The sequence below is a fragment of the Pipistrellus kuhlii genome, unplaced genomic scaffold (assembly GCF_014108245.1).
Source record: "Pipistrellus kuhlii isolate mPipKuh1 unplaced genomic scaffold, mPipKuh1.p scaffold_m20_p_8, whole genome shotgun sequence".
Lineage (NCBI taxonomy): Eukaryota > Metazoa > Chordata > Mammalia > Chiroptera > Vespertilionidae > Pipistrellus > Pipistrellus kuhlii.
This window is the reverse complement of record NW_023425584.1, coordinates 496,566-523,813: the sequence shown is the minus strand read 5'-3', so window position 1 is coordinate 523,813 and position 27,248 is coordinate 496,566. Positions and strand designations below refer to the sequence as shown.

General features: G+C 60.3%; 1 protein-coding gene across 6 annotated transcripts in view; it reads left to right on the top strand.

The window, feature by feature from the left end:
* Nucleotides 1-204: 204 nt before the first annotated feature.
* GNA12 (G protein subunit alpha 12) overlaps nucleotides 205-27,248 on the top strand; it is a 55,020-nt gene continuing 27,976 nt past the window's right edge. For 2 of the 6 annotated variants that reach the window (XM_045576797.1, XM_045576796.1), the window contains exons 1-2: nucleotides 207-696; nucleotides 20,411-20,626. In XM_045576797.1, coding sequence (XP_045432753.1) covers nucleotides 334-696; nucleotides 20,411-20,626 — 579 coding nt within the window. In that variant the 5' untranslated portion in view covers nucleotides 207-333. Of the gene's footprint in view, nucleotides 697-20,410; nucleotides 20,627-27,248 lie in introns of all 6 variants that reach the window. The other 4 variants (XM_045576798.1, XM_036424407.2, XM_036424406.2 and 1 more) reach the window with 4 other exon arrangements.

The window sequence follows — 27,248 nt, the reverse complement described above, 5'->3', positions numbered from 1 at the left end:
CATTCTGAAAGAAAGAACCTCAGCCCGGACGCCCAATGAGAAGCGCCGCCACCCCAAAGATCCCGCCTCTTTCGGCCCCGACCACGCCCCCCAAAGCCGGAGGGATGCCCGCCTTTCGGCGTGGCACGGGCCAATCGGAGGGCGCGTTCGTCCGTAGGGGCGGCAGCCGGCCCAATCCCCGGGCCCCGGGCCGCGTCGCCCCGCCCCCTCCGCCGGGCCGAGCGGCGGCGAGAGCGGGCCTGCGGGCGGCGGCGGCGGACGGGCCTGAGGGAGCGGCCGGCTCCGCGCGGGGCTCGCCTCGCCTCGCCCAGCGGGTCCATGGCCTGAGCGGCCATGTCCGGCGTGGTGCGGACCCTCAGCCGCTGCCTGCTGCCGGCCGAGGCCGGCGGGGGCCGCGAGCGCAGGGCGGGCGGCGGCGGGGCCCGCGACGCGGAGCGCGAGGCGCGGCGGCGCAGCCGGGACATCGACGCGGGGCTGGCCCGCGAGCGGCGCGCCGTGCGGCGGCTCGTCAAGATCCTGCTGCTGGGCGCGGGCGAGAGCGGCAAGTCCACCTTCCTCAAGCAGATGCGCATCATCCACGGCCGCGAGTTCGACCAGAAGGCGCTGCTCGAGTTCCGCGACACCATCTTCGACAACATCCTCAAGGTGCGTGCGCCCCGCCCGCCGCCGCCGCACACTGCGCCCCGCTGTGCCCAGGTGCGCCCGGTGTGCCCAGGTGCGCCCGGTGTGCCCAGGTGTACCCGGTGCGCCCAGGTGTGTCCGGTGTGCCCAGGTGCGCCCGGTGTGCCCAGGTGTGCCGGGTGCGCCCAGGTGTGTCCGGTGTGCCCCGCTGTGCCCACCTGCGCCCAGGTGTAACCAGGTTTGCCCGGTGCGCCCAGGTGTGCTCAGGAGCGCCCCGGTGTGCCCGGTGTGTCCCGGTGAGCCCAGGTGTGCTCAGGAGCGCCCCGGTGTGTCCCTGTGCGCCCAGGAGCGCCCAGGTGTACCCAGATGTGTCCTGATGTGTCCCGGTGTGCCCAGGAGCGCCCCGGTGTGTCCTGGTGTGCCCAGATGTGTCCCGGTGTCCCCCGGTGTGTCCAGGTACGGCCCCGCGGACTGTGGCGCCCGGCTGGGACCACCGCCCGCCCCTGTCGGCCTCTGGGCTGCCCCCTGGCCTGGGCACAGCCCCCTCCTGCGGCCACGTGCCCCCCGATTCGGGGAGCTGGCCAAGGATGCGCGCCCCCCACCCACCCCCCGTCTGCCCGGGGGGCACCCCTCCGCGATGTCGGGGTGCCAGGTCCAGCCGGGAGCCGGCCTTCCTCTGCCCCCCCGGGGTGTACCGAGCGCCTGAACGAGAGGCGTCGAGCCGCAGCCTCAGGTCTGAGCTGTTGGGTCAGGAAAATGCCAACCATGTAGGGCGCCTGGACGCCCCCCTTCACCAGATCGATCGCCGGGCCAGCCCGTCTTCCCGGGCCCTGCGCCCAGAGGAGTGTCACAGGTTAGACAGCCATGTCTTCCCAAACAGCCGGGCCGCGTCCACCGGGGTGCACCCCGCCCGGGCAGGTCCCCGGGTGCCCCTCCCTCTGCTGCGGTAATTGTTTGTTTGGTGGGGACACGGCTGCATCCCTGCATGTCCGTTTTTAATGCAGGCTCAGGTGCTGTGGGTCTCCAGGTTCTTCCGCCTCAGGCCCCGATTCTATTCCTTACAACTTACCTGAGGGGAAACACACACACACTCTCCTATGGAGCAGTCTGGTGTCTCCCCAAGCCCGTGGCTGAAGGGCCCTGAAGCTGGGACCTGGAGGAACCCGCTCAGTACGGACATTTCCCTTTTTCCAGTTTCTTATCCAGCCTGCCCGTCCCTCACCACCCTCCCCAGCCTGGCCTGTGGGAACCAAATTACAGGGAGAGGGCTGCCTGGGGCTGGGTTTTGAGGTGCCCCGGGGCGTGAACGTGAGCAAAGGGAGAGCCCCCTCCCGGCACATTTTCCCTCCGCTTCTGGCCTGGCTTCTGGGCTAGTGCCTCCTGGCCGGGGCCCGGGGCCCGGGATCCTGGGACCCCGGCCTGCACACGCCCAGACCCTCGTCCGGACCTCGCACCCGCATCCCCACGGTGCGTGCCTGCTGCTGGCATGTTTCCCTGTCGTAGGAGCAGCCCTTTTAGGACCGGGAGGGGAAGGATAAAACCTCCCTTCCCTCCTCACCTCCCTCCGAAGCCCGTGTGAGTCAGCCGGCCCACCCGGCTCCCGCTCCCGCTCCCTCTCCGAAGGCCGGGTGCCCGGGGCCATTCCGGGACTCTGCGTTTGAAGCTCCCCTGCCTCGTCCTCCCTCTGGGGAGCAGCGCACTTGGCTGCCTCGGGCCCGGCCAGGCTTCCCTTCTGCCCTTCCGGCCTCCGAACCAGGCAGGGATTCGGCCACTGTCCCCTCGTCTCTGTCCCCTCCGAGGCAGAGGAGATATTTTGCAAACAGACGCTGCCGTCTGGATGGGCGTCGAAATGTGTTTAGAAAACTCCGTGAAGCTTTTCCCCGTGCGAAGAAACATCAGCTTCACTGTCTGAGCAACAGAAACGGGCTGGGGAACCAGCACCTTTCCCCCCACCCCCCGTCTTTCCGGATTGTATGAAGCTCCCTTTGCTGCCTGTGACTGTCTCAGTTACTCCTTAGAAGGTCGGCTCGCGTCCAAAAACCAAGTGACCCTCCCCCGCCCTGTGGGGACAGGTCCCTTTGGGAAGAGACCAGGGGTGGCGTCATGGGGGGACAGTTGAGTGACGCTGTTCGGAATAGTGTCTGTGCCTCAGAAAGGTCTCCAGCCACAGGCTGTTTGTCTTTAAAGCACTGACTGCGCGCCATGCTCACTGCCAGGCCCTCACTCGGGGCATGGACCGCCCGTAGCACCTCGGATGGCTTTGTCCCATCCAGGCAGGAGGATTTGGAGATGGGGGGAAATTCAAGGTCAGTTTCCTAAGTAGTAGCTGGCACAGCTGGGAACCTGGTCTTGTTTTTGTTTTTTGTTTTTTTCACTTTTAATTTTGAGATAATCACAGCGTCCTGTGCAGTTGTGAGGAATGACACAGAGACCCCGTGTCCCCTGCGCCTCGTCTGCCTCCGTGGCAGCGTCTTGCGAAACGCAGTGCAGCGTGCAGCGGGAGGGACAGTGACGTGGGGAGAGGCACAGAACATTCCCTCACCTACAGGACGCCCCGTGGCCTGTTACAGCCACTCCCTGCCCTGGCACTGACCTGCTCTCCGACTCTGTGCTCTGTTGCTTGAAGAATACTATCCACGTGACATCATGCAAAATGGGATCCTTTGGAATTGGCTTTTATCACTCGGCTTCACTCCCTGGGGCAGTGGCCGGCACGCCGCGGCTGGCGAGCCACATGTGGCTCTTTGGCCCCGTGAGTGTGGCTCTTCCACAGAATACCACAGCCTGGGCGAGTCTATATAGAAGAAGTTAAGTTTAAAAATTATGGCTCTCAAAAGAAATGTCCATCGTTGCTCTGTTGATATTTGGCTCTGTTGGCTAATGAGTTTGCGGACCACTGCCCTGGGGATTCACACAAGTTGTCTCATGTATCAATAATCAATCGATCACCTCCCACTTCTGTGCCTGCTTCAGGGTGCACATCCATTTCCCTGTGTCCGGGATAAAAGCGGTCAGTTGTACGGTAGCTCCATGTTTGGTTTTGTTTTTTAGTTTTTAGTGATTTTCTTTTTATTTATTTATGTTTGTTAGTCCTCACCTGTGGATATTTTTCCATTGATTTTTAAAAGAAAAACTTTTTTTTTTAATTGATTTTAAAGAGGAAGGGAGAGGGAGAGAGAAACATTAATGATGAGAGAGTCATGGATGGGCTGCCTCCAGCTCGCTGTCCACTGGGGATCAAGCCCACAACCTGGGTGTGTACCCTGACTGGGAACCTAACTGTGACTTCCTGGTTCCTAGGTCAGCGCTCAACCCCTGAGCCATGCCGGCCCCGCTGCCGGTTCAGTTTTGTGAGGACAGTTTGCGAAGCGGCCGCACCATTGTACACTCGGCAGCCCTGCGGGAGCCGGCACTGGCCGTGTTGCTTCTTTGGCTCAGCGTGTGGAGGGGGGTGTCTGATCACATGTCCCCGTGGGTAGTGGTGTTGAACCCCTTTCCGTGAGCTCAGTGCTACCGTATGCGGTTTGCACGTATTTCCTCCAGTCTGTGTAGGGTCATTTCTTATCCACTCGACTTCCTGGGAGCCAAGTTTTCATGTTAATGAGGTCCATTTCATCAGTTTTTCCCTTTGATGTCAAGTCTCAAAACACTTCGTCTAGCCACAGGTCCCAAAGATTTCCTATTTTTTTCTAAAGGTTTTATAGTTCTACATATTGCACTTAAGTCCCTGGTCCATTTTTTGAATTAATATTTGTATAAGGTGAAGAAGGTATTTTTTCTTTCCTTTTCCTTTTATTTAATTAATTATTTTTTTATTTTTATTTTTTTGTCTATGTATATTAAATTGTTCCAGCAGCATCTGTTGAAAAGACTGTCTTTCTTCCATTGACTTAAGTTTTTGCACCTTAGTCAAAAGTCAGTGGGGTCGGCCCTGGCCCAGCAGCTCAGTTGGGAGAATTGTCCCGATAAGTCATGGTTGCTGGTTCAGTACCCAGGCCGGGCACACATAAGAATCAGCCAATGAAGGAATAAATGAGTGGAACAAAAAAATCAATGTTCTTCACCCCTTCCTTCCTCTTCCCCTTCCTTCTCCTCCCCCCAGCTTCTCTCAAAAATCAATAACTTAATTTTTTTTTTAATCAGTGTGGGTCTATTTCTGGGTTCTCTGTTCCACCCACTGATCTGTCTATCTCTCCTCTGCCAGCATCACACTGTGTTGATCACTGTAACCATATAGTAGGCCTTAATATAGATAAAAACAATTCAAGATTTCTTAGTTATTCCCTGGACTCTGGCTTTCCTTATAAATTCTAGAATAAGTTTGTCTATGTCTATTAAAAAAAAAACAAAACACTTTGCTTGGATTTTAATAGCAAAATTGCATAAAAACTACAGGTCAATTTGGAGAGAGTAGGCATCTCTGTTGTGGTGAGTCTCACCGTCCATGAACATGGTATGTCTTCATTGAGAAGGTCATCTCTGGTCAGCATTTTGTGATCGTCAGCCTATGGATCCTGCATGTGTTTTGTTACATTTGTACTAAAGTATTTCATCTCCTTTGGAGCCGTTTTAAAGAATACTCTGTGCTTTTCTTTTCCAATTCCAAATGCTCATTGTTAGTACAGCAATGGGACTGATGTTTGTGTCTGTCTTGTGTCCTGTGACCTTGGGGAGTATACTTATTGGTCCCAGGCTTTTCTGTACATTCCTTGGGATTTTGTACATAAATCATCGTGTTATCCACAAACAGGGACAGCTCTATTTATTCTTGCCCCACAGGTATGCCTTCTATTTCTCTTTCTTGTCCGAATGTGAATGCAGCACTAGGACTTGGTGTTATGTTGAGCTGGAGTGGTGAGAGTAGCTTAGCTCTGTTCCTTTCCTGGGGTTGGTGCTGTGTCTTCTCTTTTCACTTCTGTCCATCTTCCTGGAGGTTCACCAGGTTTCCTGACACACACACACCTCCTCCGAGGATCCAGCTTTTTATTTCATTGGTTCTTCTTTTATTTTTTTATTTTTATTTTTTTATATTTTATTGATTTTTCACAGAGAGAAAGAGAGAGGGATAGAGAGTTAGAAACATCGATGAGAGAGAATCATCAATCAGCTGCTTCTTGTACACCCCCTACTGGGAATGTGCTCGCAACCAAGGTATATGCCCTTGACCAGAACCGAACCCGGGACCTTTCAGTCCGCAAGCCGACGCTCTATCCACTGAGCTACACCGGTTTTAGCTCATTGGTTCTTCTTTATGTTTTTTTTTCTTCCTATTTTCAATTGCATTTATTCCTACTCTTTATCATTTTCTTCCATCTACTTCCTTTGAGTTTATTTTGCTCCTTTTTTCCTAGTTCTTGAGGTGGAGACTTGGCTTGCTTAGTTGAGACATTTCCTCTCCTCTGCTGTCAGCATCCTAAGTGCTATGACTCCTCCTCGGCACCGCTTTCGCCGCGCCCATGTGTTTGTACATGTGGTGTTTTCATTTTTTTATATATATTTTTTATTGATTTTTTTACAGAGAGGAATAGAGAGTTAGAAATACCGATGAGAGAAAAACATCGATCAGCTTCCTCCTGCACGCCCCCTACTGGGGATTTGCCCGCAACCAAGGTACATGCCCTTGACCAGAATCGAACCCGGGACCTTTCAGTCCACAGGCCAAACCGGTTTCAGCGGTGTTTTCATTTTTAGTGGATTCATGTGCTTGTTGATTTCCTTTTCGATGTCTTCTGTGACCCTCGGGTGCCTTAGAGGCGTGTCGTTGCTTCTGAGAGTTGGTGGGGCTTCCTGTTCTCTGACTCCGTCATGGTCCGAGGACGCTGTGTGGCTTCGTTTCTTTTAAGTTTGTCGGGTCGGAATGCGGTCTGTGTTCTGTGCGCCTGTGTCTGGGAAAAAGCTTGTTACCGGGGGAAGCGCTCTCTGTCCCTGAGGTCCTGTTGGGGGACTGGCGTTTCCCTGCGTCCTCGCCGGTGGAGGGGTGGCAGCTGCTGAGCGTGCCGTGTCCACGTCTCCGGCTCTAACTGGGAACGACGCGGGGTGCGGGGTGCTGGCCCTCCACGCAGTCACTGCCTTACTGCTGGCATGCACAGTCGATTCTCACGTGTTTTGGTGTTATGTGCATTATCTCCTGTATGCCAACGATGAGTGAGCTAGAGGAAAGCACGTGTGAAGAAAGCTACGAAAGAGAAGGCACGTTGCTGCACCTATTGGAAAAGGTCCGGGTGGAGTGGACCCGCAGAGTTCAAGGCCGCGTTGTTCAAGGTCACCTGTGAGGTGGGGATCTGCCGATCTCTCCCTGTAGCACTGTCCTGTTTGCTCTGAGCAGTTTGAGCCTCTGTGAGTGGTGTGTAAACAGGATTATCTATGTCTTTGGGGGATGGATCCTTATGTCAATAGTGACGTTCCTCTTTTCTCCGGTGGTTTTCTTTGCTCTGACATCCGCTGTCTGAACACGGCCACTGCTGCCCTGAGTGCGGTGGGCGTATGTTTTCCTTCCGTGTGCTCGGCACCGGCCCACTGAGTCATATGAACTGCGTTTTATCGTCAGCCTGTTGTTACCTCGCATCATCTTTATCTGCTCTGTTCATATCCGTCCGTTAGTCTGTCTGCTTAGACCATTTGCACTTGAGGTAATGTAATTATTAATATGTTGGGGCATAAGTCTCATTTTATTGCTATCATTTTTTGATCCTCAGCTGATGATATTTTTCCCATTGATTTTTAGAGAGTAGAGGGGAGAGGGGAGTGAGAGACACATCCACTGGGTGACCCCCACATGTGTCCCAACCAGGGTTAGGGATGGAGGGAGCCTGCAAGGTATGTGTCCTTGGCAGGAATAGAACCCTTTATCCTTCAGTCAGCAGGCTGGTGCCCTAACCACCTAGCAAACCTGGCAAGGGCTCATTTTACCATTTTTTCCTCACCTTCTGTGGGTTATTTTTAATCCTCACCCAAGGATAACTTTTCCATTACTTTTTAGAGAGAGTGGAAGGGAGGGGGGAAAGAGAGGGAGACACACTGACCAACCGCCCCAGCTGGGAATCGAACCCGAGACCCTTCGGTCTGAGAGTGGCACGCCAGCCACCGAGCAGCGGCCAGGGCCTCCCTTGGGTTAGGTTAGGGTGCTTCTGTCCTTGACGACTGGCTGCGAGTGTGTCAGGCAGAGCTCTGCGTCGGCGTGTGGCTCTGGGTGAACCAGGCGCACATCTAGCTGGGCCCCGCTGGAAGCGGTGTTCCGGCTTTAAGGGAAGCGGGGAAACTTCACCCCATCAGCCCCCCTGCCCTCCACACACTTCACGCGTTTTATTGTGCTTGGAGCACTGCCCCCGCTTTACTGCAGTCCTCTGCGGGGTCACCACCCGAGGGCAGGCTCCAGGGTCCCTTCCTGCACTCCGCCTGTCGCCCTCCCCGTGGGAGCTCCCGCAGCCTTCTCTGCGTGGGAATGCCGCCAGTCCCCGCTCTCCTTCCCCGGCATCTGTACCCGCCGTGAAGGGCCTCCTCGCCGAGGGAGCCGGAGCGCACTCCTGCCCTCCTGTCCTCTGCTCAGCGGCGGCGTTTGGGGGGAGGGGGCAGGGAGCGTCTGGGAGGAAGCGGAAGTCTCCCTCCCTCCTGTCCTTTGGTTCCTGGCCGGCCCGCCCTCCCGGCCGGCGCGGGCCTGAGTGGGAGCGTGTGGGTCCAGCGTCATCTCCTCCGGCCTGCCGCAGGCTCCCGGAGTCTGCGAGTGCTTGGACTTCCTGTGAACACTCCCTGTCCCTCCTCCTGTTTTTATAGCCTCAGAGATGGCAGTGTCCCTGGTGGGCATGCGCCCGGGACGGCGCGGGCCCTCGGGCCGCGGGGCTGGGCGCCGAGGCCTCCGCAGCCGGGCTCCTCCTCGGACCCCTCCTCCCTGCGCTCCGGACGGAGCCTGTCACACCGAGTGTCACGGCCCCTGGAAGTGAATGAACCGGCGGCTGTGTGAGCTGGTCCGGGCCCTCTCTTAGCCTGGAGCCAGCGTGAGTCACGCATGTGGTTTCCTGGGTGTCCCTTTCCCCACCCTGTATCCTCCCAGCCCCCTGTTCCCCGCCCCTGGGACCTGGCGAAGGACTAGAGTAGGGGTGTCGAACTCAATCAGAGAAGGGGCCAAAATCTAAAATCCAGCCTAAATCGCGGGCCGAATGGTTTACTGAACAGTCATAAACTGTCATTGTGATGGAAACGCAGTGGAGTGCAGTAATGACAGCGCGGTGCGGGCCACATTGCAAGGCCTGGCGGGACGGATTCGGCCCGCGGGCCTTGTGTTTGACACATGTAGACTAGAGCATTAAAATGAGTGGCCTCCTGTTGACGCTGGAACGAGGAATCAACTTGACAGACCTTGTTGGTCTGTACCCAAGACCCTCTGCCAGGTGCTGGGGCTCCACGCTGGGCGCTGCCAGGCCCTGCCCCGAGCACGCTGACAGCTGAGGAGACGGGCGCCCAGTGCCCGCCCGGTGCCCGGTCGGGTGTGTGCCAGGTCAGGTGCTGCAGCGGCGCATGGACGGCATCTGGAAGGGCCTGCGGGGAGGGTGCCCACGCTGCCTTCGAAGTCCGTGGGCTCGGCAGGGGGAGGAGACACAGCGTCTCTGCCCAGCGTCCGTGTGGTCAGGCAGGGGATTCTGATCAGAGGAGGTTCTAGACGAGACTGAGTGGAGGACTGGATGGAACTTTCTAGTACACGGGGTGACGATGCATGTAGCTGCAGACCGTGGTCTCAGTGCTTGCACTGAGGGACGCAGTGGGACCAGCGGAGGCGGCGCTGGGCTGGTGGGTGAGGTCTCTCCTCCCGGGATGGTGCTGGGCGTGCTCTCTCTGGCGTCGGCGAGGGGACTGCGGGAAGCTCGCTGCTGTTCTGGGTTAAGCTCCGTGGCCCATCCGCAGCCCCTGCCCAGTTCCAGTATCCCCGCCTCCAGGCCGCAGGGGATTGTGGGCCGGGAGCGCCGTGTGCCGTGGGGTCTGGGAGAGCATCCGGATGGGTTGCCTGTTAGCAAGTCGCATTTCGGTGGGCAGGTCCACTGGGCACGTGGCTGGTCTCCGTCATGCACACCCACCCTTGCCATCGGCTAAAAGCCCAGAGAGACCGCTGTCTGCTTGGGGGTTCAGAGCACATGACGTTTGGTCTCCAGCTTTCGGGGTGACATGTTGATTGTTTCACCAAATCCGTCTTGGGGGGCAGGTTGCCCTCCCGCCGTCTGGCTAGCGCTGTGTGGAGGCTGGGAGCCGGTTCCTGCAGTGACGCAGCCAAGTGTCGACATGGCTCTTCCCGGTCTGGGTGGGACAGGACGTGCACAGGGTTTTCGGGAGATAATTACAGGGCGGCCTCCAGCCCGGGAGGCCCGTGTTGTGCAACCACCTGCGCTCGGCCTGCACCACCTGGAGGCAGTGCGGCCAGGACAGGCGCGGCAGGCTGTCTGTTCTCTGCAGGTACACAGCCCCGGAGGCATCTGGTCCTGGCCGGTGGGCGGGGCGGGGCTTCCCGCCCGCCTGCCCAGGAGCGGAGCAGAGTGCTCCCGTCGCTGGCTGCTGCGCGCCTGGCTTCCGGGCAGGGAGACGCTTGGGTCTCACACGGGCTCGATGCTCACACAGGCCAGGCGCTCGGTCCCGGGGAGGGTGGGAACCTTTACCTGCCCAGGCCGTTGGATAGTTGTAATGTCCAGGGCCATACAGGACTATCAGCCTGAGAATGAGGCGGCTGTCTGGTCAGGCGTTCCGTTACCTCACCCCTGATGCCGTGGCGGGCCAGGCAATGATCTGGAGGCCGTAGGTGGCCGTGGGCCGCACGTCCCACCCTGGTCCCGGGATGGAAAGCTTCGCCAGAGCGGCCACGCCCATCGCTCAGAACTCATGCTGGGAGTGCAGCGCACAGGGACTGGACGGGGACAGTGTGGCTGTGCGAGTATCGCAGTGGACAGAGGGAGCGGGTGCCCCGGGCCCAGAACATTCCGGGCCCCGGGACAGCCCCTGTCTCTGAGCTGGCATCTGTGTCACTGTCTAGCCTGAACCAGGGCACCAGCATGGTCAGCCACCCTGCGCCATCCACTGGGCAGCCAGACTGACCTCCCTGGCGAGGGCCAGGTCTCAGGCTGCCGGTCCACTAGACAGCTGAGCGGACACTAAGCCGGGGACTCGGAGACTCAGAGGACCCGTGTCCTCAGGGCTAGTGCTGTGGGCGGAGGGCGGAGGCCACGGAGCCTGTGCACGGGAGGGACAGGGTCACCGGGCGAGAGCCCAGGACTGTCCTGGGCCACCGGTGACTCAGGCTGCTGGGAACCCATGACGAGCATCCTGCTCAGTGCTGGTCAGCGTGAGGGCAGCGTGCAGATTGAATTCATTTTCACGGTCGTGTTCCCCTTTGTAGACAAGATGCGGCGTTCCACGCAAGAGACCTGACATTTCCCGACGGGAGAGGGGGGAAGCACCTCAGTCCTCTCCCTGCTGGCTTCCTGTGGGTGGAGGAAAGGCGTGGCCGGGCAAGCTTGCAGCGCTGCGCTGGGCTCTCAGTGGATTTTACTTTAGAGAGAGGAGGGGGAGGGAGGCATTGGTGTGCGAGCGGAGCACCGGCCAGCGGCCTCCTGACCCCCACACCGGGGGCCGAACCTGCAGCCCCGCATGCGCCCTGACCGGGGGCCGAACCTGCACCTGTTAGTGCTCGGGACGACACCCAGCCAGCCGGGCCCCCGGGCAGGCCGAGCAGGCAGCCCGCTGGCACTGTGTCGCACCGGCATTGTAGCACATGTGGTGGCCCGGACTGTGTGGGCATCGCGTGGTCTCGAGGAAGCGATGCCCATCACTGCGTGGCTCGTGCTGCTGCCCCCGCCCAGGGGAAGGGCATGTCTTCCTGGGGCGATGGCCGGTCAGCCGAGCAGGTGTGCCTGTGGGAGTGGAGGGGGTGGGGAGCCCCCGAGAGGCCAGTGGAGTGAGAGACAGACGCCATTTACCTCTTAGGGCGCTTACGGACCGGCCGCAGCGTGAGGAGGCTGTGCGAGCCCGTTCCAGAGCCCCCTCTGCACAGGCTGGTCCAACAGGCGTCTCAGCAAAGTCAGCGTCTCCGGAAGCCCGGTCAGCAAGCACCGTGTGGGCACATGTGCTGTGTGTGTGCATGTGTGTGCTGTGAGTGTGTATGTGTAATGTGTGTGTGTGTACGGTGTGCATGGTGTGAGTGTGTATGTGTAATGTGTGTGTGCTGTGAGTGTGTGTGTGTAATGTGTGTGTGCTGTGAGTGTGTGTGTGTAATGTGTGTGAGTGCGGTGTGCGTGGTGTGGGTGTGTGTGTGTAATGTGTGTGTGCTGTGTGTGCTCTGAGGAGCAGGGTGGGGGTCTCGTTTTAATGCGTTTTCCGCCTGGGCGTGCCTCAGCGCTGCGTGGCGGGGCGAGTGCCTGCAGTGGGTGTCATGGTCACAGACCCCCTGAGTCACGGTGTCTCCACGGGGAATTGTAGGGCTGTGACTTGTCTGCAGTCTGCGGTGTGCTCGGGGCTTGTGGTCCGAGTGTTCTGAGGGTGTGTCGGCATTGCGGGGCGGCCACGGCGTCCTCGGCGTATTTCTAATTGGAAACGGGTCTTGTCTCTTAATTCTCGGTGACGTCGAGGGAAGCCCTCGTGCCGGCTCCCTCTCCGGTGCCCGCGGCAGCGGCCCCTTCCCAAGGGCGCCCTCCTCGTCTCTCTCCTGTTTCTATTTATATTTGTATTTATAAAACATATTGTTATTGATTTCAGAGAGGAAGAGAGAGGGAGAGAGAGGAGCATCAATGATGAGAGAGAACCATTGATCTGCTGCCTCCTGCACGCCCCCTACTGGGGATCGGCCCACAACCCAGGCCTGTGTCCTTGACCATGACCTTCTGATCTTAGCTCTACACTCAACCACTGAGCCACGCTGGCTGGGCTCTCACCGTGTTTTCATTTACTTTCTTTAAGTGATCTTTTTTGGATAGTGCTTTATTTGGGAATGGCTGCAACATCCTGTTACTTTCTTTTTTTCTCTATTGATTAAGGCATTACATATGTATCTTTATCCCCTCACTGCCCCCCCCACCCCCTCACTCATGTTTTTAAATGGCATTCTTAAATTATTGGGGAAAAGGAAATGTTTTAAGTGCGTTTTTGAAGTAGATGAAAAGACTTAAATCTTGAATTAAGTCTTCTAAAAAGAGAACTTTGCCCCGTGTTTTTATTAGCAATATATTACAATAAATATACACGGATAGTCATTTTCCTTGTATATTGCTTTTGTGAATTTATACTCAGGTGATTGTTTCTTTGATTATGGCTTTTATTCCCAAATTGTTTTGATATTGATCCTGCCCTTTAATGTATTCTCCTAATGTACTCTAAATGCCGAGGAATATGCTAATTATCCGTTACATCCTGAAGCATAACAACCAATGGTGCAGAGACCAGACTACAGCAGGCAGTGGAGAGCTACAGGACAGACGGCAGGGCGGCCAGCTGTGGGGAGGGGCAGCGCAGAGAGCTACAGGAGGGCAGCAGTGACCTTCTGGTGCACAGACTCATGCGCAGGGCTACTCGTGTGTTTTTTGTTTGTTTGTTTTTTAATATATTTTTATTGCTTTCAGAGAGGAAGGAAGAGGGAGAGAGATAGAAACATCAGTGATGAGAGAGAATCATTGATCGGCTGCCTCCTGCACGCCCCCCACTGGGGATCGAACCTGCAACCCGGGCCTGTGCCCTTGGTCTGTATCAAACCTGATACAGGAGTGCGGGTGACTTCAGCCACAGCTGACGCCCCATCCACCAAGCCAAACCGGCTCCGGCAGGGCTTCTCGTTTTATATAAAAGAGGAAGCCGCTCCACTCAGCCACAGACACCGCGAGTGAGAGCGCGTGGTGCCGGCGTGAGCTGGCGTTCCCGGCGCAGTCATTCCCACTCCCGCTGCAGCCCTGGGCGCCAGTGCCGGTCGGTGACTCCGGCCGTGCAGGGCACTCCAGCCAGTCAAACACAGGAGAAAAGACAGGTGTACCCCCACCGCTGAGGTAAGAGAATCCAACGTGTCCCCCAGGAGGCGCTGGGATGAGAGGCGGTTTGGGGAGCTGGGTGCAGTGTGAGCTGGTGTGGACGCCTTTCCCTGGCAGGGCAGTGCCCCCTCACACAGTGGCACCAAGGAGAGAATGCCAGGAACAAGCGCGCACTGAGTATAAAACATACATCAGTGGTACCCGGCTGGTGTGGCTCAGTGGTTGTCCGCCCATGATTCCGGGTCAGGGCACATGCCCGGCTCCATCCCCAGGAGGGGTGTGCCGATGGCAGACACCGATGATGTTCCTCTCTCATTGATGTTTCTCTCTCCTCCTCTCCTCTCCTCTAAAAAGTCACTAAAAACGTGTTTTTAAGAGCCCGTAAGTGAATGTGGGGGCGGGCAGGGACCTTCCGCAGGCGGGGGAGGAGGGGAGCCAGGCTCCGTCTCCCGAGGAGCCCTCAGCGCTTCTCTCGGCGGCGGCTGCGTGTCCCCTGGCGCACCGCTGCCGGCCGCCATCGCCGTGGGTGCAGCCCTGCTCTGTGCTCACAGGTGCTTCCGAAGCCCCATTCCTCGGTAATTGGGCGTCCAGCCGACCGGAACACAGGCCGCTTTGAGGTCCAGGTTTGCCTCGATGCCGCTCCGGGCGCTGGTGGAGGGGTGGTGGTTGCGATGTGTCAGGCGGCGGCGGTCGATGCTGGAGGAACAGTCACAGGAGGCGGTGACTTCAGGCCGCTGTGGAGGCGGGTGCTGGGCCCTGTGCTCCTCAGCGGCAGAGGTTTCTGTGAGCTGACCCAGCCCAAAGGATCAGCGCCACCTCCCTCGTTCTCCTTTCTTCTCTGTTGTGCCCCCCCGTTCCTCCCTCCCCCTTCCTGTTCCCTCCCAGCACTCCTCCCAGCCCCCCAAACCAGCCGAGTTCTGACCTCGGCTGGGAGACCTCGGCTGGCTCGGAGGCACTGTCCTCAGCCCACACTTGTCCTTGGGGCCAAGACTTCCTGAGATAAGCGCCTTTTTATAGCAGCAGCTCCCTCTCCCTCTGCCTCCCATCCCCGGGTAACTACGGGGTAACTGCGTCGTACATGGAGGGAGGAGGCCGCCTGGGCCGGGCACTGGCCCCTCCAGCTCCAGCAAAGCCCCTGCAATGTGTCAGGCGGCGCGGTGGTTGGGACGTGTCAGGCAGGTGGTGGTTGGGATGTGTCAGGCAGGTGGTGGTTGGAGGCAGGTGGTGGTTGGGACGTGTCAGGCGGCGCGGTGGTTGGGACGTGTCAGGCAGGTGGTGGTTGGGATGTGTCAGGCGGTGCGGTGGTTGGGATGTGTCAGGCAGTGCGGTTGTTGGGATGCAGGGGGAACAGCCACAGGAGTGCGGGTGACTTCAGGCTGCAATAGAGGCGGGTGCTGTGCTCCTGAAGGATGGCTGCTTCTAATCTCTGACCGACCTGGGGCCCGGGAGTGTGAGGTCAGGGCGAGGTGGGGCCCTCGAGGGGCGTCTTCGAGGCAGGGCCTTGGGTGGAGGCACAGACCCTGTGCGGGGGCCGGCTTGTCTGCCGCCTTTGCAGGTCCCTGTCTTTCCTCTCCCCTGCGGCCTCGCTGACGGTGTGTGTGCGTGTGCGTGTGGCCAGGGTTCCGTGGGAAGCCGTGGTTTCCGTGGGAAGCCGTGGACGATAGTGGTGTCGGCTTTGTCCAGTGGTTCCGCGGTGGCACCAAGCAGATCAGACTGTCGTGGTCCCACTTCTGCCGTCAGGAATCCTCGCTGCAGCCTGAGAGGCAGAAGGAAAGGGTGGTCCCTGGGCCGCCCCCGAGGGACCCGAGACCCAGGCCCTTGTCACTGAGTAGGTCACGTACCGTGCAGGCCTAGGGCTGCGGGGAGAACAAGCCAGACCCGGAGCCGCCCTCGGGCCTCCCATTCCCAGGGGACAGAAGCGAGGACGAGTCAGGCCTGCGCGGAGCTGGGGCGGAGGCCGGGAGCGCTCAGGCGGCCACGCAGCCCCTCGCTGAGGCTGACCTTTGCGTAGCGGCTGTGGACTGAGGGACGGGGGCCATGGGGATCCTGGCAGCTGGTTTCAGGCACCAGGAGCCAGCAGGGCAGGCCCCAGGCAGACGCAGGGAGGCCCTGGCCCAGGGCAGGCAGGAGATGAGGAGGGCAGCGGGGGCAGGGGCAGCGGGCTGGGTGCGGGGTCGGGGGCAGAGGGCCTCTGTGGAGCCCGGAGCGCCTACCCTCATGAGAGAGAGTCGGTGGGGCTGCAGAGGAATGCGATGGTGGCTGGTTTGAGAATGACCGGAGGGGACAAGAGCTGACGTGAGGAGAGCAGCGAGGAGCTTTGCAGGAATCCAGGTGGGACGTGCTGGTGGCCAACCAGAGCCTGAACACGCGAAAGGTAAATGTCACAGAGATTCCATCGGGAGCGAGACCAGCACATCTCAGATCTCAGATGTTCTCTCTAGATAGCGTTGTTTTTGAGAACAGACCCGGGCTGACATGCTGGGCGGGTGGGCCGGGTGAGAAGGGGAAGGGAGGGAGCCGTGCAGATCCGTAGTACGGAGCAGGCGTGGCACCGTGTGCAGCGCGGGGCATCATCAGGGCATCGTGCTGACTGCGGCCGGGGCTAAAGCAGCGGGCCGCCCTCCGTGCCGCCACCGGGACCTAACGCGGAGGAACGTGAGTGTGAACTGTCATCGCAGGGAACGAGACAGCGTTCTCAGCTGTTCACACCAGTTCCCTCCAGCAGCGATGTTTGTGAGGCTAATTCGCTTCTCTGTATCGTTTCCTCTACTTCCTACAGTAAAAAATAGTGTTTTGCGTCAGGACCGGTGTGGCTCAGTGGATAGAGCGTCGGCCTGCGGACTGAAAGGTCCCGGGTTCGATTCTGGTTAAGGGCATGTACCTTGGTTGTGGGCACATCCCCAGTAGGGGGTGTGCAAGAGGCAGCTGATCGATGATTCTCTCTCATCGATGTTTCTAACTCTCACAGAAAAAATCAATAAAATATATATTTTTTAAAAATAGTGTTTTGTAATCGGAAAGAAATGAGCTTCATTTTAAGTTATTGAAGTTGTGCTGTGGATCTGGGTACACACATGCTTTCTGTGTATGTGCAGGGAAAAGAAAAGTTTAGAAAAAGAAAATATGACACCAACGAATGTTGTATGTCTCTTTGTGGAGATGTATTCAATAAGGGACACAGGGACACAGACAACTGGTCCACGGGTTTAGCTTTAGCATATAAATTACTCGATAATAATACTGATTTAGTAGGAAAGTTACGTTCAGATGGACAGGGAAATAAATCCTCATGAAGTAATACCAAAGAAATTAAAATGGGGAGAAAATATAGCAAAAGAGAACAAAAAAGGCCCTAACTGGTTTGGCTCAGTGGTTAGAGCGTTGGCCTGTGGACTGAAAGGTCCCGGGTTCAATTCTGGTCAAGGGCATGTACCTTGGTTGCAGGCACGTCCCCAGTAGGGGGTATGCAGGAGGCAGCTGATCGATGACTCTCTCTCATCGATGTTTCTAACTCTGTGTCTCTCTCCCTTCCTCTCTGTATAAAATCAATAAAATATATTAAAAAAAGAAAAGAGAACAAAAAAGGAATAACCGTTTTAAAATGGAAAGATAAGCAGAACATCTTACTTCTTCCAACAAAACATACGTCAGAGATAGTGAATGTTGAAATAGATCAGGTCACTACTTGAAACCAAAAATTGTAGTGGATTATAATACAGGAAAAGCAGCAGTTGATATATCTGATCAAATGAGTGCCTATAATATAATAATGGAATAAAAAGCTAGCCTTTGAGCTCCTACTAAATACTGCTGTTCCCAATGCTCATATTTTTTTTTTAATATATTTTGCCCATGTTGCAGGCTCAATCCCCAGTAGGAGGTGTGCAGGAGGCAGCCACTGGATGTTTGTGTGTCATGGATGTTCCTTTCTATCTCTCTATCCCTCTCCCTTCTTCTCTCTCTCAAATCATTGAAAAAAAACACGTATTTTGAATTGCTCACGTTGAGAAAGGTAAAAGAAATAAGTAAAATGACGCATTTTAATAATGCAAAATATCCACAATATTATAATTTCAACACATAATCATATTTAAAAGTTGAAAATACTTCCATTTATTTTTTGTGCGAAGTCTTTGCAGTGCACTGTGTGTTTCTAACACATCTCAGTGGGGACTGGCCCGTCCTGCCGCTTACAGCCCCGGGGCCGGGTCTCAGCCACGCTGCTCTGACTGTGGTGAGGGAAGGCGTTCGCTGTTTGTAAAGCAGGGTCTGATCTCATCTCCACTGAGTTCACCAGGCGTTCAGCATGTCCCTACTCCTAGATCTAATGCTTTTTAAAAAGCATTCTAGAAAGAACCGGAAATGTTGTGTCCTCCCAGCTCAGCTCAGATCTCCTTCTGGAGTCCGTGCCTGCTCTGAGCCAGCCCTCCTGCCCCTGCTTTGTCCCCCACACACCCGGTGAGGTGCGGGAAGAGGGTGGTTAACACCGGCACTCTGAGTTCCTGAGCCGCGTCCGTCTCACGGTGACCTGGGCATGGTACTGCGCCCTCCCGCGGCCGAGTGGAGCGAGCCGGAGGCGGTGGGCGCCGAGCAGTGTTTTCTGGGGCGGGCGCAGTGTGACGGCGGTGACATGCAACTGGAGCGTCGCAAACCGCCTTTGGGATCCCTGCATCTGCCCGTTCCACACCTTGATGGAAGCTCAAGGCCTGTGAGAGATGGCGTGTTCGCGACCTCCGAGCCTTGGTTTCCCATGACATGCCAGGCCCACACCTGCAGGTGAAGCGTGGGGAGCTGGCCGAGCAGGCCCCTGCTTCCTACCATCGCCCCCGAGGGCTGCAGGTGGGCGGCTCCCAGGAGGGACTGGTGAGGAGCAGCCGGTCCATGAGAGGGAGGCGAGGCCTTGTTCCCGAGAGGAATGGGGGGGCGGGGGGCAGGGGACTGGACCAGGAGGCCAGCAGGCCTGCCATCGAGCTCTGGGGACCCTTTGTCCGCGGGCTGCTCTCCTGTATCGCGTTGCGTGCGGCCTCTGCATAGGACCCAGGACCGTGCTGTGTGGTTCCTGGCGCAGGTCTCCATCTGGGCGGGGCCAGCGGCCAGCCACCCCCTCGGGTCTCAGCAGAACCGGCTGTTCAAGGGCACACCCGGCCCGCTTCCTCGGTGTCCCTCCAGGCTCCGGAGCAGGCCTCAGGCGCCCGCACCCGCGTATGCGCACTCTCCGAGGGCAGCTCATCCGAGAAGGCCGGCTCTGACAGAGTGGAACTAACACAATGCATTGGGGAATGAGGGCACAGCGTTTGCGATTTTTGGTGTCCGTCCAGTAAAACCAGAAACACCCCCCCCCCTCCCAAAACCTACGTCCCCAGCAGACAGGGAGCCCGTTCTGTGACTGGGCGTGTGAGTCCTGCTTACAGACTGTCTTACAAATGTGTGCTTGACCAGTTCCGGGTGCCGCATAATCCTGAGATGAAGTCACCGCGGGCTCGGGCTTGGCTGTGTGTTTGGGGACTGGGTGACACGTGTCACCGTGGGAACAGCCCTCCCTACTGAGCCCGGGCTGTTCGCAGGCGCAGTCAGCTGTCCTCGGCCCTCACCTCTCTCCCTGGGCTTTCTGTGAGGAATGGGCCTCTGTGGGCAGTGATCGGGAGGGGGCTCTTCTGTCGTGCCCGCTGTGATGGTGACGGTACCACTGTCCGCTCCGCACCGTCCGCTCTCGCTGACAGGAAGCGGGTGCGGAGGGGGCGTGGGGTCTGCAGGGGGGAGCAGGAACCACCGGGCCGGTGTGGATGCTCAGGTTCCCCGCGGAGAACTGTAAAGGACAGAAGAGACATCTTTTCCTGGATGCCGCTGTCCTCCGGTGAGGAGACTACGTGGCAAGTGAGCGGTGGCGGCCTGGCGTTCAGGGCGGGGCAGCCTTGGGGAAGGGCCCCCTTCCCGTCGGTGTGGCTCCTGCCTCCATCCCCGGGCGGAACCGAGCGGCCGGAGCAGAGGTTCCGGGTAACGTGTGAGTTAGACTGGGCGCCGGAGGCTAACCTCTCCTGTGAAGAGTCTGGAGGTCTGACTGTGCGCTGTGAGCTGCGGGGCAGGGCGGGGGAGGGGGATTGTCCGGAGCAGCGGCCTCAGCCAGGAGGCCTCTTTCTGGGGTTCTGGGTGGGGGGTCTGTTGAGATGTCATCAGAGACAGTGGGGGATGGAGGCCCCAGGGCACATGTGTCAAACACAAGGCCCGCGGGCCAAATCCGTCCGCCAGGCCTTGCAATGTGGCCCCCACCGCGCTGTCATCACTGCACTCCGCTGCGTTTCCATCACAATGACAGTTTATGACTGTTCAGTAAACCATTCGGCCCGCGATTTAGGCTGGATTTTAGATTTTGGCCCCTTCTCTGATTGAGTTCGACACCCCTACCCCAGGGGATGGGCCGAGACAGGAGCGCGGAGCACCTCTGCCTGACGCGCTGCTGCCATTGGGGCCTCGCCGCTTCCGTGGGGTCCCAGCCCGCCCTCCTGCTGGTGCGTGGGGCGGGCAGGCGCCCGGCAGGGAGTGGCCCCGGGGAGTGCCCCACCGCTCCATCCACTGTCGCCTCCTGCCGTGGCCCGTTCAGTGCTGGCTCTGCTCGGGGTGGCCACGTCTTCCCCCGGTGAGGGGCAGCCAAGGGCACACGCCGCCTGCTGTGTGACTGCGGGCACAGCCGTGTCCCCGGGGTACGGCACCCGCCCCCGAGGCCGTTGGGTGGCAGCGGACAGCGGGGTCCTGCTGTGACGGTCTGGCCTCTGCAGCTCACTGCTCCTCTCCTCTCCCCTCCCCAGGGCTCCAAGGTCCTGGTGGACGCGCGGGACAAGCTGGGCATCCCGTGGCAGCACTCGGAGAATGAGAAGCACGGCATGTTCCTCATGGCCTTCGAGAACAAGGCCGGGCTGCCCGTGGAGCCCGCCACCTTCCAGCTGTACGTGCCCGCCCTGAGCGCCCTCTGGGGCGACTCGGGCATCCGGGAGGCCTTCAGCCGCAGGAGCGAGTTCCAGCTGGTGAGTGGGCCGGCGGGGGGCGGGGGGGAGGGGGGGGTGGAGGAGGGCTCCTCGCGGATGGTGACCTCGGGCCGTGTCCTTGGGTTCTGCACAGGCGCAGGCAGGCGAGGCTGCCTTCCCCCCACAGCTCTCCCGGCACCCAGCAGGCACCGCGTGGCCTCGGTGAACGGGGAGGGCTCCGAAGGGTGAGAGAGGTCACTCGGAGGTTGGGGTTTAGGTCTGTCTGTGGTGGGGTGGTGCCCCTGGGATGGTGCCCGCTGGCGGGGTAGGGCCTGGGACACGCTGCTCACCTGCTCAGCGTCTTCCCCTTTGCTTTAAGCCTGAACCTTTCAAGACGCGTGTTCTCATCACTTAGAGTCACGGAGTATGAATCTGAGCAGGAAATGTGGGTGCTCCCTGAAGAGGCGGGCAGGCCGCACAGAGGCCACACAGAGCACAGCGGCGGGAGCAGGAGGGCACCGCAGGGCGGCCAGGAGCCCGTGGGGGTGTGGGGAGGCCTGGGAACCCTCCGTCCCTGTGCCACCCGAGCGGGCGTGCAGCGCGGGGGCCGGGGCAGGGCGCCATGCCGGGCAATTGGAGTTCCGAGCAGAGAGCCTGGAGGTGCTGAAACACCAGGCGGCAGATCCGATCGCAGGTTTCCAGAAATCACTGCCGGTGCGCTGAGGGAGGCGCGGGCCGGACGCAGAGAGCTTGGACGCGGGTAGAGTGGTTTGAGACTGGACCTCGGGTGTCTCTGCTCCGGGGCTTTGCACAGCTTTTGCTTGTTGTCTGGGGAAAAGGTCGCCAACCTTTAGGACCTCGAGGGTCACCCATTGGCAACCGCTGGTCTAGAGCCTCGTCGTCTTCAGTATTGGGCCTCGGGCAGCTGGGGAGACACCAGGTGCCGAACTGCCTAGTGGTGGAGCGGGGCATGCTCTCCGTCCGGCTCTGCGAGCGGCCCCGACCGGAGCAGCAGTGCCCGCGGCCGGGCGTCCACTGTCCGGCTCTGCAGCCCATCGCTCCGGGAGCAGCTGTCCCTGTGGGCTGGGGCGGTGACCCCGAGCTCAGCTGGCAGCCTCCCACCTGCCCTCTGTGCCGGGTGGCGCCAGTGCCGCTTGCTCAGGCGTGGGATGACATGGCCCAGGTGCGCCTCGGCCGCTGGCTTCCCCTGCTCGGTGTCCGTGAGCCCGTTCTCCATCCTCCGCTCTCTGGCCAGTGGCGGCCTGTGCTTTCTCAAGGCTCCTTCCTGGGGCTCTGGAGCCAGAGCCGGAGCTCCCCAGAGAGGACGTTTCTGCTCAGAGCAGTGTCTTCACTCCTGGAGTCCAGTGACACTGCTGTCAGTGCCGTGTTCACAGGAATCGAGGCTGCGGCGTCCCCGAGAGGAGGAAGGCCGGCCGTGCGGGCTGCCTTGTCAGTGTGGAGGAGAGGTGCCCGTCATGGGCAGCTGCTGCTGCCTCCTCAGGACCGAGGAGTGGGCAGCCTGGGGGTTGGCCTGAAGCTGGCTGCGCGGTGTGCTAACTGCGGAGGGGCCCTGCGGAGGTGGCCTGGCTCCTAACACGCGCTGCCACCCGGGCGTCAGAGCCCTCAGATGCCACGTGCGCCGCCCAGGCCTGACCCTCCTCCCACCCGCGCCCAGTGCACGTGGGCTCTTTTGGGGCCACACACCACAGGCCTGCTCAGGGCGGGGGGGGGGGGGGGGGGGGGTTACTGCCTGCCCCTTTGCATTCCTGAGGCACCTGCCGCGTGCTGCGTGCAGCTCCCGCTCCTCAGATCACGGCACCTGCCCCCCTAGCAGGCCAGGCCCCCCCTCCCCCAGCAGGCCAGGCCCCCCCTCCCCAGCAGGCCAGGCCCCCCCTCCCCCAGCAGGCCAGGCCCCCCCTCCCCCAGCAGGCCAGGCCCCCCCTCCCCAGCAGGCCAGGCCCCCCCTCCCCCAGCAGGCCAGGCCCCCCCCTCCCCGGCAGGCCAGGGCCCCCCCCCCCAGCAGGCCAGGCCCCCCCTCCCCAGCAGGCCAGGCCCCCCCTCCCCAGCAGGCCAGGCCCCCCCTCCCCCAGCAGGCCAGGCCCCCCCTCCCCCAGCAGGCCAGGCCCCCCCTCCCCAGCAGGCCAGGGCCCCCCTCCCCAGCAGGCCAGGCCCCCCCTCCCCCAGCAGGCCAGGCCCCCCCTCCCCAGCAGGCCAGGCCCCCCCTCCCCAGCAGGCCAGGCCCCCCCTCCCCAGCAGGCCAGGCCCCCCCCTCCCCAGCAGGCCAGGTCCCCCCTCCCCCAGCAGGCCAGGGCCCTCCCAGCAGGCCAGGGCCCTCCCAGCAGGCCAGGGCCCTCCCAGCAGGCCAGCGCAGTTAGCCTCGCTGCCTTTGAAACGCATCTGTGCTTTTGCTGCTACTGTTTTCATCCAGTTTCGAAAACTCTCCCCAAACCTTCGAGACACTGGGGGCAGGGCTGGATGGGGACGGGCTGGATGGGGGCAGGGTTGTAGCAGTGACAGCATCTTTCTGTAAGTCCCTGGAGGCCACAGAAAACAAAGAGCATGGTGCTAGGAGGCCGCTCTCTAGCTGTCTCCAGCTGCTGGCGGTGCAGGGGTAGCTGGTGGATGGGGGAGACCGGAAGCAGCAGCCTGCTGGCAAAGGACAGTCATGTCCCCGGGCTGGTGGGACGTAACTTTTCTGCTGTCCTGAGGGCCGCTACTAGTCCAGCCGCCTCCTCATCCTGAGTCTCACCCAGGCTGTGGCCGGAATCTCCCTCTTCTCCATAAAGACGACTCCTTAAAATACAGCAATCTGCCGAAACCGGTTTGGCTCAGTGGTAGAGATCGGTCTGCGGACTGAAAGGTCCCAGGTTCGATTCCAATCAAGAGCATGTACCTGGGTTGTGGGCACATCCCCAGTAGGGAGTGTGCAAGAGGCAGCTGATGGATGACTCTCATCGATGTTTCTCTCTCATCGACGTTTCTAGTTCTCTATCTCTCTCCCTTCCTCTCTATAAAAAATCAATAAAATATATATATTTTTTTTTAAATGGCAATCTGCGGGTGTAGCCTAGAGAAAACAGCGGACCCCGGGTGGGTGGTGAGGGCAGTGCTTCATCGATGCTTCATGGGGTGCAGTCTGGAACATTCCAGAGACTGACTTGGAAAGAGTGGTGGCTGCTGCTGGCGGCAGGTGGAGCGTGTGCTGGGGAGGGTGTGCCATGAGGCGGTCACAGAGGGTTGCATGTGACTGTTTTCCGCGTGAGAAGCTCAGAGCCCACAGCCTGGGTGACAGGGTGAGTGACCTCCCGGGGCCCGGCCTGGCTCCGGCCGCAGGCAGTGCTCGGAGTGCGTCAGACAGGAGGTGCGGGGGGAGAGTCACCCCTCCTTCTAGGGCGCCGCCTGGTGGCCGGAAGCACCGCTGGCCAGCCACGAAGCTCACCGCGGAGCCGGTCACATGGCCCTCCCAGAGGCGGCTGCCCGCGCTGCAGGCTGCCCGGGGTGATGGGTCCTCGGGGAGCCCTGGGGGCACACGGGGTTTTGTGAGTCTCGCTCTCCTCGGAGTAAGGAGATACAGACAGACGCTCAGTGAAGTATCTCGTATGCTCATGGCGACACCTCGCAGTGTGCTCCGCCTGTATGTCTTTAATTTCATGGAATCCATTCATTCAGCACATATTTGTGGAGCAGACACCATGTGTCCGGCGTGCTCACACATCCTGGGAAAGAGCGGCAAACAACACAAACAAGTCTGTGCTGGGGAGACAGCACATACGTGAGCAGGGAGGGGTGTGGTATGCACATCCGTGACGTGTATTCTGTGCCGAGAGGAGAGGAGAGCAGGGAGTGGGGGGCTGTGGGCAGGGCAGCCTGGCCGGGCCGGCGAGTGGCCGAGAGGGAGAGGGTCGTAGCAGACGCTCGGTGCTCCCACTTCAGCTTCCCTTCGCGGTGGTCATGGGGCTGAGAGTGCGCCAGAGCCGGCCAGGCCTTCTGCTCTCGGGTGGGTCAGGGGAGAGGCTGGGCTCTGGGGAGAGGAGGGCGTGTTTGGTTTTATCCAATAGGGTCCCTGGGACAGTGAGTCAGGAACAGACGGAGGCCTGGGGTCGGCTTTGCAGTAAGTGAGGTGACAGTGTGGTGGCTCAGATCAGAGGCGGTGGCGGTGAGAATGGGTCAGCTCTGCGTCCTTAGAACCCCCGAGGAGCTCCCACGTCTCACTGCCTCCCCCTCCCCCCATTGTTGCTCATGTCAGCCTCAACTGAGGCCCATCACCAGGATGCTGTTTGGGGTTGGGGCAATTTTAAAAAAATAAATCTATGCTTCTCAGTGAATGTTCCCTTTTCTAAAAATATATAATTTTATTGATTTCAGAGAAGGAGGGAGAGGGAGAGAGAAATAGGAATGTCAGTGGTAAGAGAATCATCAGTCGGCTGCCTCTTGCATGCCCTCTGTTGGAGTTTGAGCCCACAGGAATTGAACCAGCGAACTCTTGGTTCGTGGGTCACCGCTCAGCCACTGAGCCACACTGGTTGGCGTGAATGTCCCCTTTTGAAGAGGAGCTTCACCTACCAGCTGGAGTGCAGCGTGTGGTCAGATAGCTCAGGTTTGTGAAGGAGCCCCCTGCTTACTCTTGTCTGCTGAGCCCAAAACCCGCACCGGGAAACATCCCGAAGTCTCCGCTGGAGACGGCGGAACATGCTGCTCTGAGAGGCCGTTCACTGACACCTGTCCCGGCCGGCACCGGGCACCCCCCTGTGGCTCCGAGGCGGCTCCCGGGGCAGCGGGCTGGGCGCTCCGCCAGCAGCGTCTCCCTCGGTGTGATCCACTCAGGAGGGAGGAGGCTGCCCGTGCCCGGCAGAGAAGAGGACAGGGCGTCCCGCACAGTCTGGGCGCCGTGGCTCTGGGGGTCCGAGGCAGCTGGCCCCTGTGGCTCTCGGGAGGAGAGCAGTGAGCGAGGCCCCCTGCAGCCCTGGCTCGCCCAGGAGTGACTCAGCGCAGGCGGCTGGGCCCGCCAGCCCTCCGTGCTGCGTGTCCTGAGGGCACGCGTGGAGCGGAGGCGGCATTGAGACCGGAGGCGCTGTGGGAGCTCCCCCACCGAGGACTGCACAGGGGCCGCGGGGGGTGCCGGAGGGGCATTGGCGCAGGCGCGGGCAAGGCCAGAGGAAGGCGTCCCTGCGGGCGGCCTGCTTCTCCGCCAGAGACGCAAACAGGCCCCGGGGCGGGGGCAGCCTGCGCTCGGGCTCCTTCCTGCCCCCCGCTCCTGCTGGGCGTGGGTGGGACGGGAGCTTCTCCCGGCCTCGCCTGGCACGGGTGCCCCCCCGCCGGTGTCCGCTCTGAGCCCCTCACTCCCACAGCACAGCCTGCCTTCGGCGCTGGTGGAGGAGGGGGGAGCCTCCGGGAGGCGGGTCGGTGTCTGGAGGCCAGCAGCCAGCGCGGAGCCTGAGCACAAGCGCCCTTTATGCGCAGCGTCTGCCCCCCCAGCCCCCGCCGTGGCCGGTCTCCCTCTGCGCCCGCCACAGCGCTGCCTGACTCAGGCCCTGGCACAGGGAGGAGCGCAGAGCCTCCTGCCCCTTTGTGCCCTGCGGAGGGGGAGGGGGTGACGGGGAGCAGCCAGTGAGAAGCACCTGACCTTGGCCCGGCTCTCCCCGGCGAGGGGGCTCAGGCTCCCCCGGCAGCCAGGCCGCCCCGGGATGTTTGCCATCCTGGAGCCGGCCCAGCGTGTGGCCTCTCTGGTCCGTCATGTGCGGGGTGGCCACCGCCCCGCACGTGGGCGTGAGAGCAGCCTTCGGGGCTGCACGCCGTCTGCCCTCAGGCGGGTCGATCCCAGGCCGTGGCTGCCCCCCTGGGAGGCGGGATGGCGCAACCTGGCGGGACCTCCACGGAGAGGCCGCTACTGGCGCGTGGTCTGTGCTGACGGCCCCGCCATCTTTCAGGAACCCGGTGGGGGCATGTCCCAGCTGGCGCTGCGAGGCCCTGTCATGCCTCCTGCACGGACCGTGTGCAGCCGGCTCCCAGCCTCCGTGCGGCTCGGCTGGCGGGGGTGGGCCGCCGTGGGGAGGAGGGCAGAGTGTGGGTGTGGTGTTTGTGAGTGGCCGGGCGCTGGACGTGCCCAGAGTCTCCACGTCCTGTCCCCGTGGGCATGACAGATGGGACGGTGAGCGGGAGTTGAAGTGTGGTCTGCAGAGCGAGGGCCCACCCGTCCACCAGCGGGAGGCAGTGTCCTTGTGCTGATGCCCACGTGCACCAGTGCTGACACCGCATTCCCAGCCTGTGGGCAGCCGTGCCCGGAGCGGCGGTCAGCAGACCCGGCCTGCAGAGGGGGGTCCCAGGTGTGTGTGAGCGGACACATGCGCGCGGGGCTGGGAGCGTAGAGAAGTGATGATGGGGGACAGGCCCGGGGGCTGTCACCCCTTCCTGTCACCGGGCACACTCGGTGAAAAGCACCCTGCCCTGAGTGGGCTTCAGTGCTGCCCCACGCAGCTGCCTTAGGACCTCACCCACCCCAGCCCTCACCGTCACCTCTTCCGGCCTGTCGTGGGGGGGCCTTAGACAGCTCCTCTGTCCATGTCCCAGCATGGGGGCAGTCTGACCGGCCACCTCCCAGCTTCTGGGCGGGAGGCGTGGAGCGGCCTGCGCACAGGGCGCCCGCGGTCTGGGCTGGGGCTGTGTGGCCGTCTGCAGACGCCCT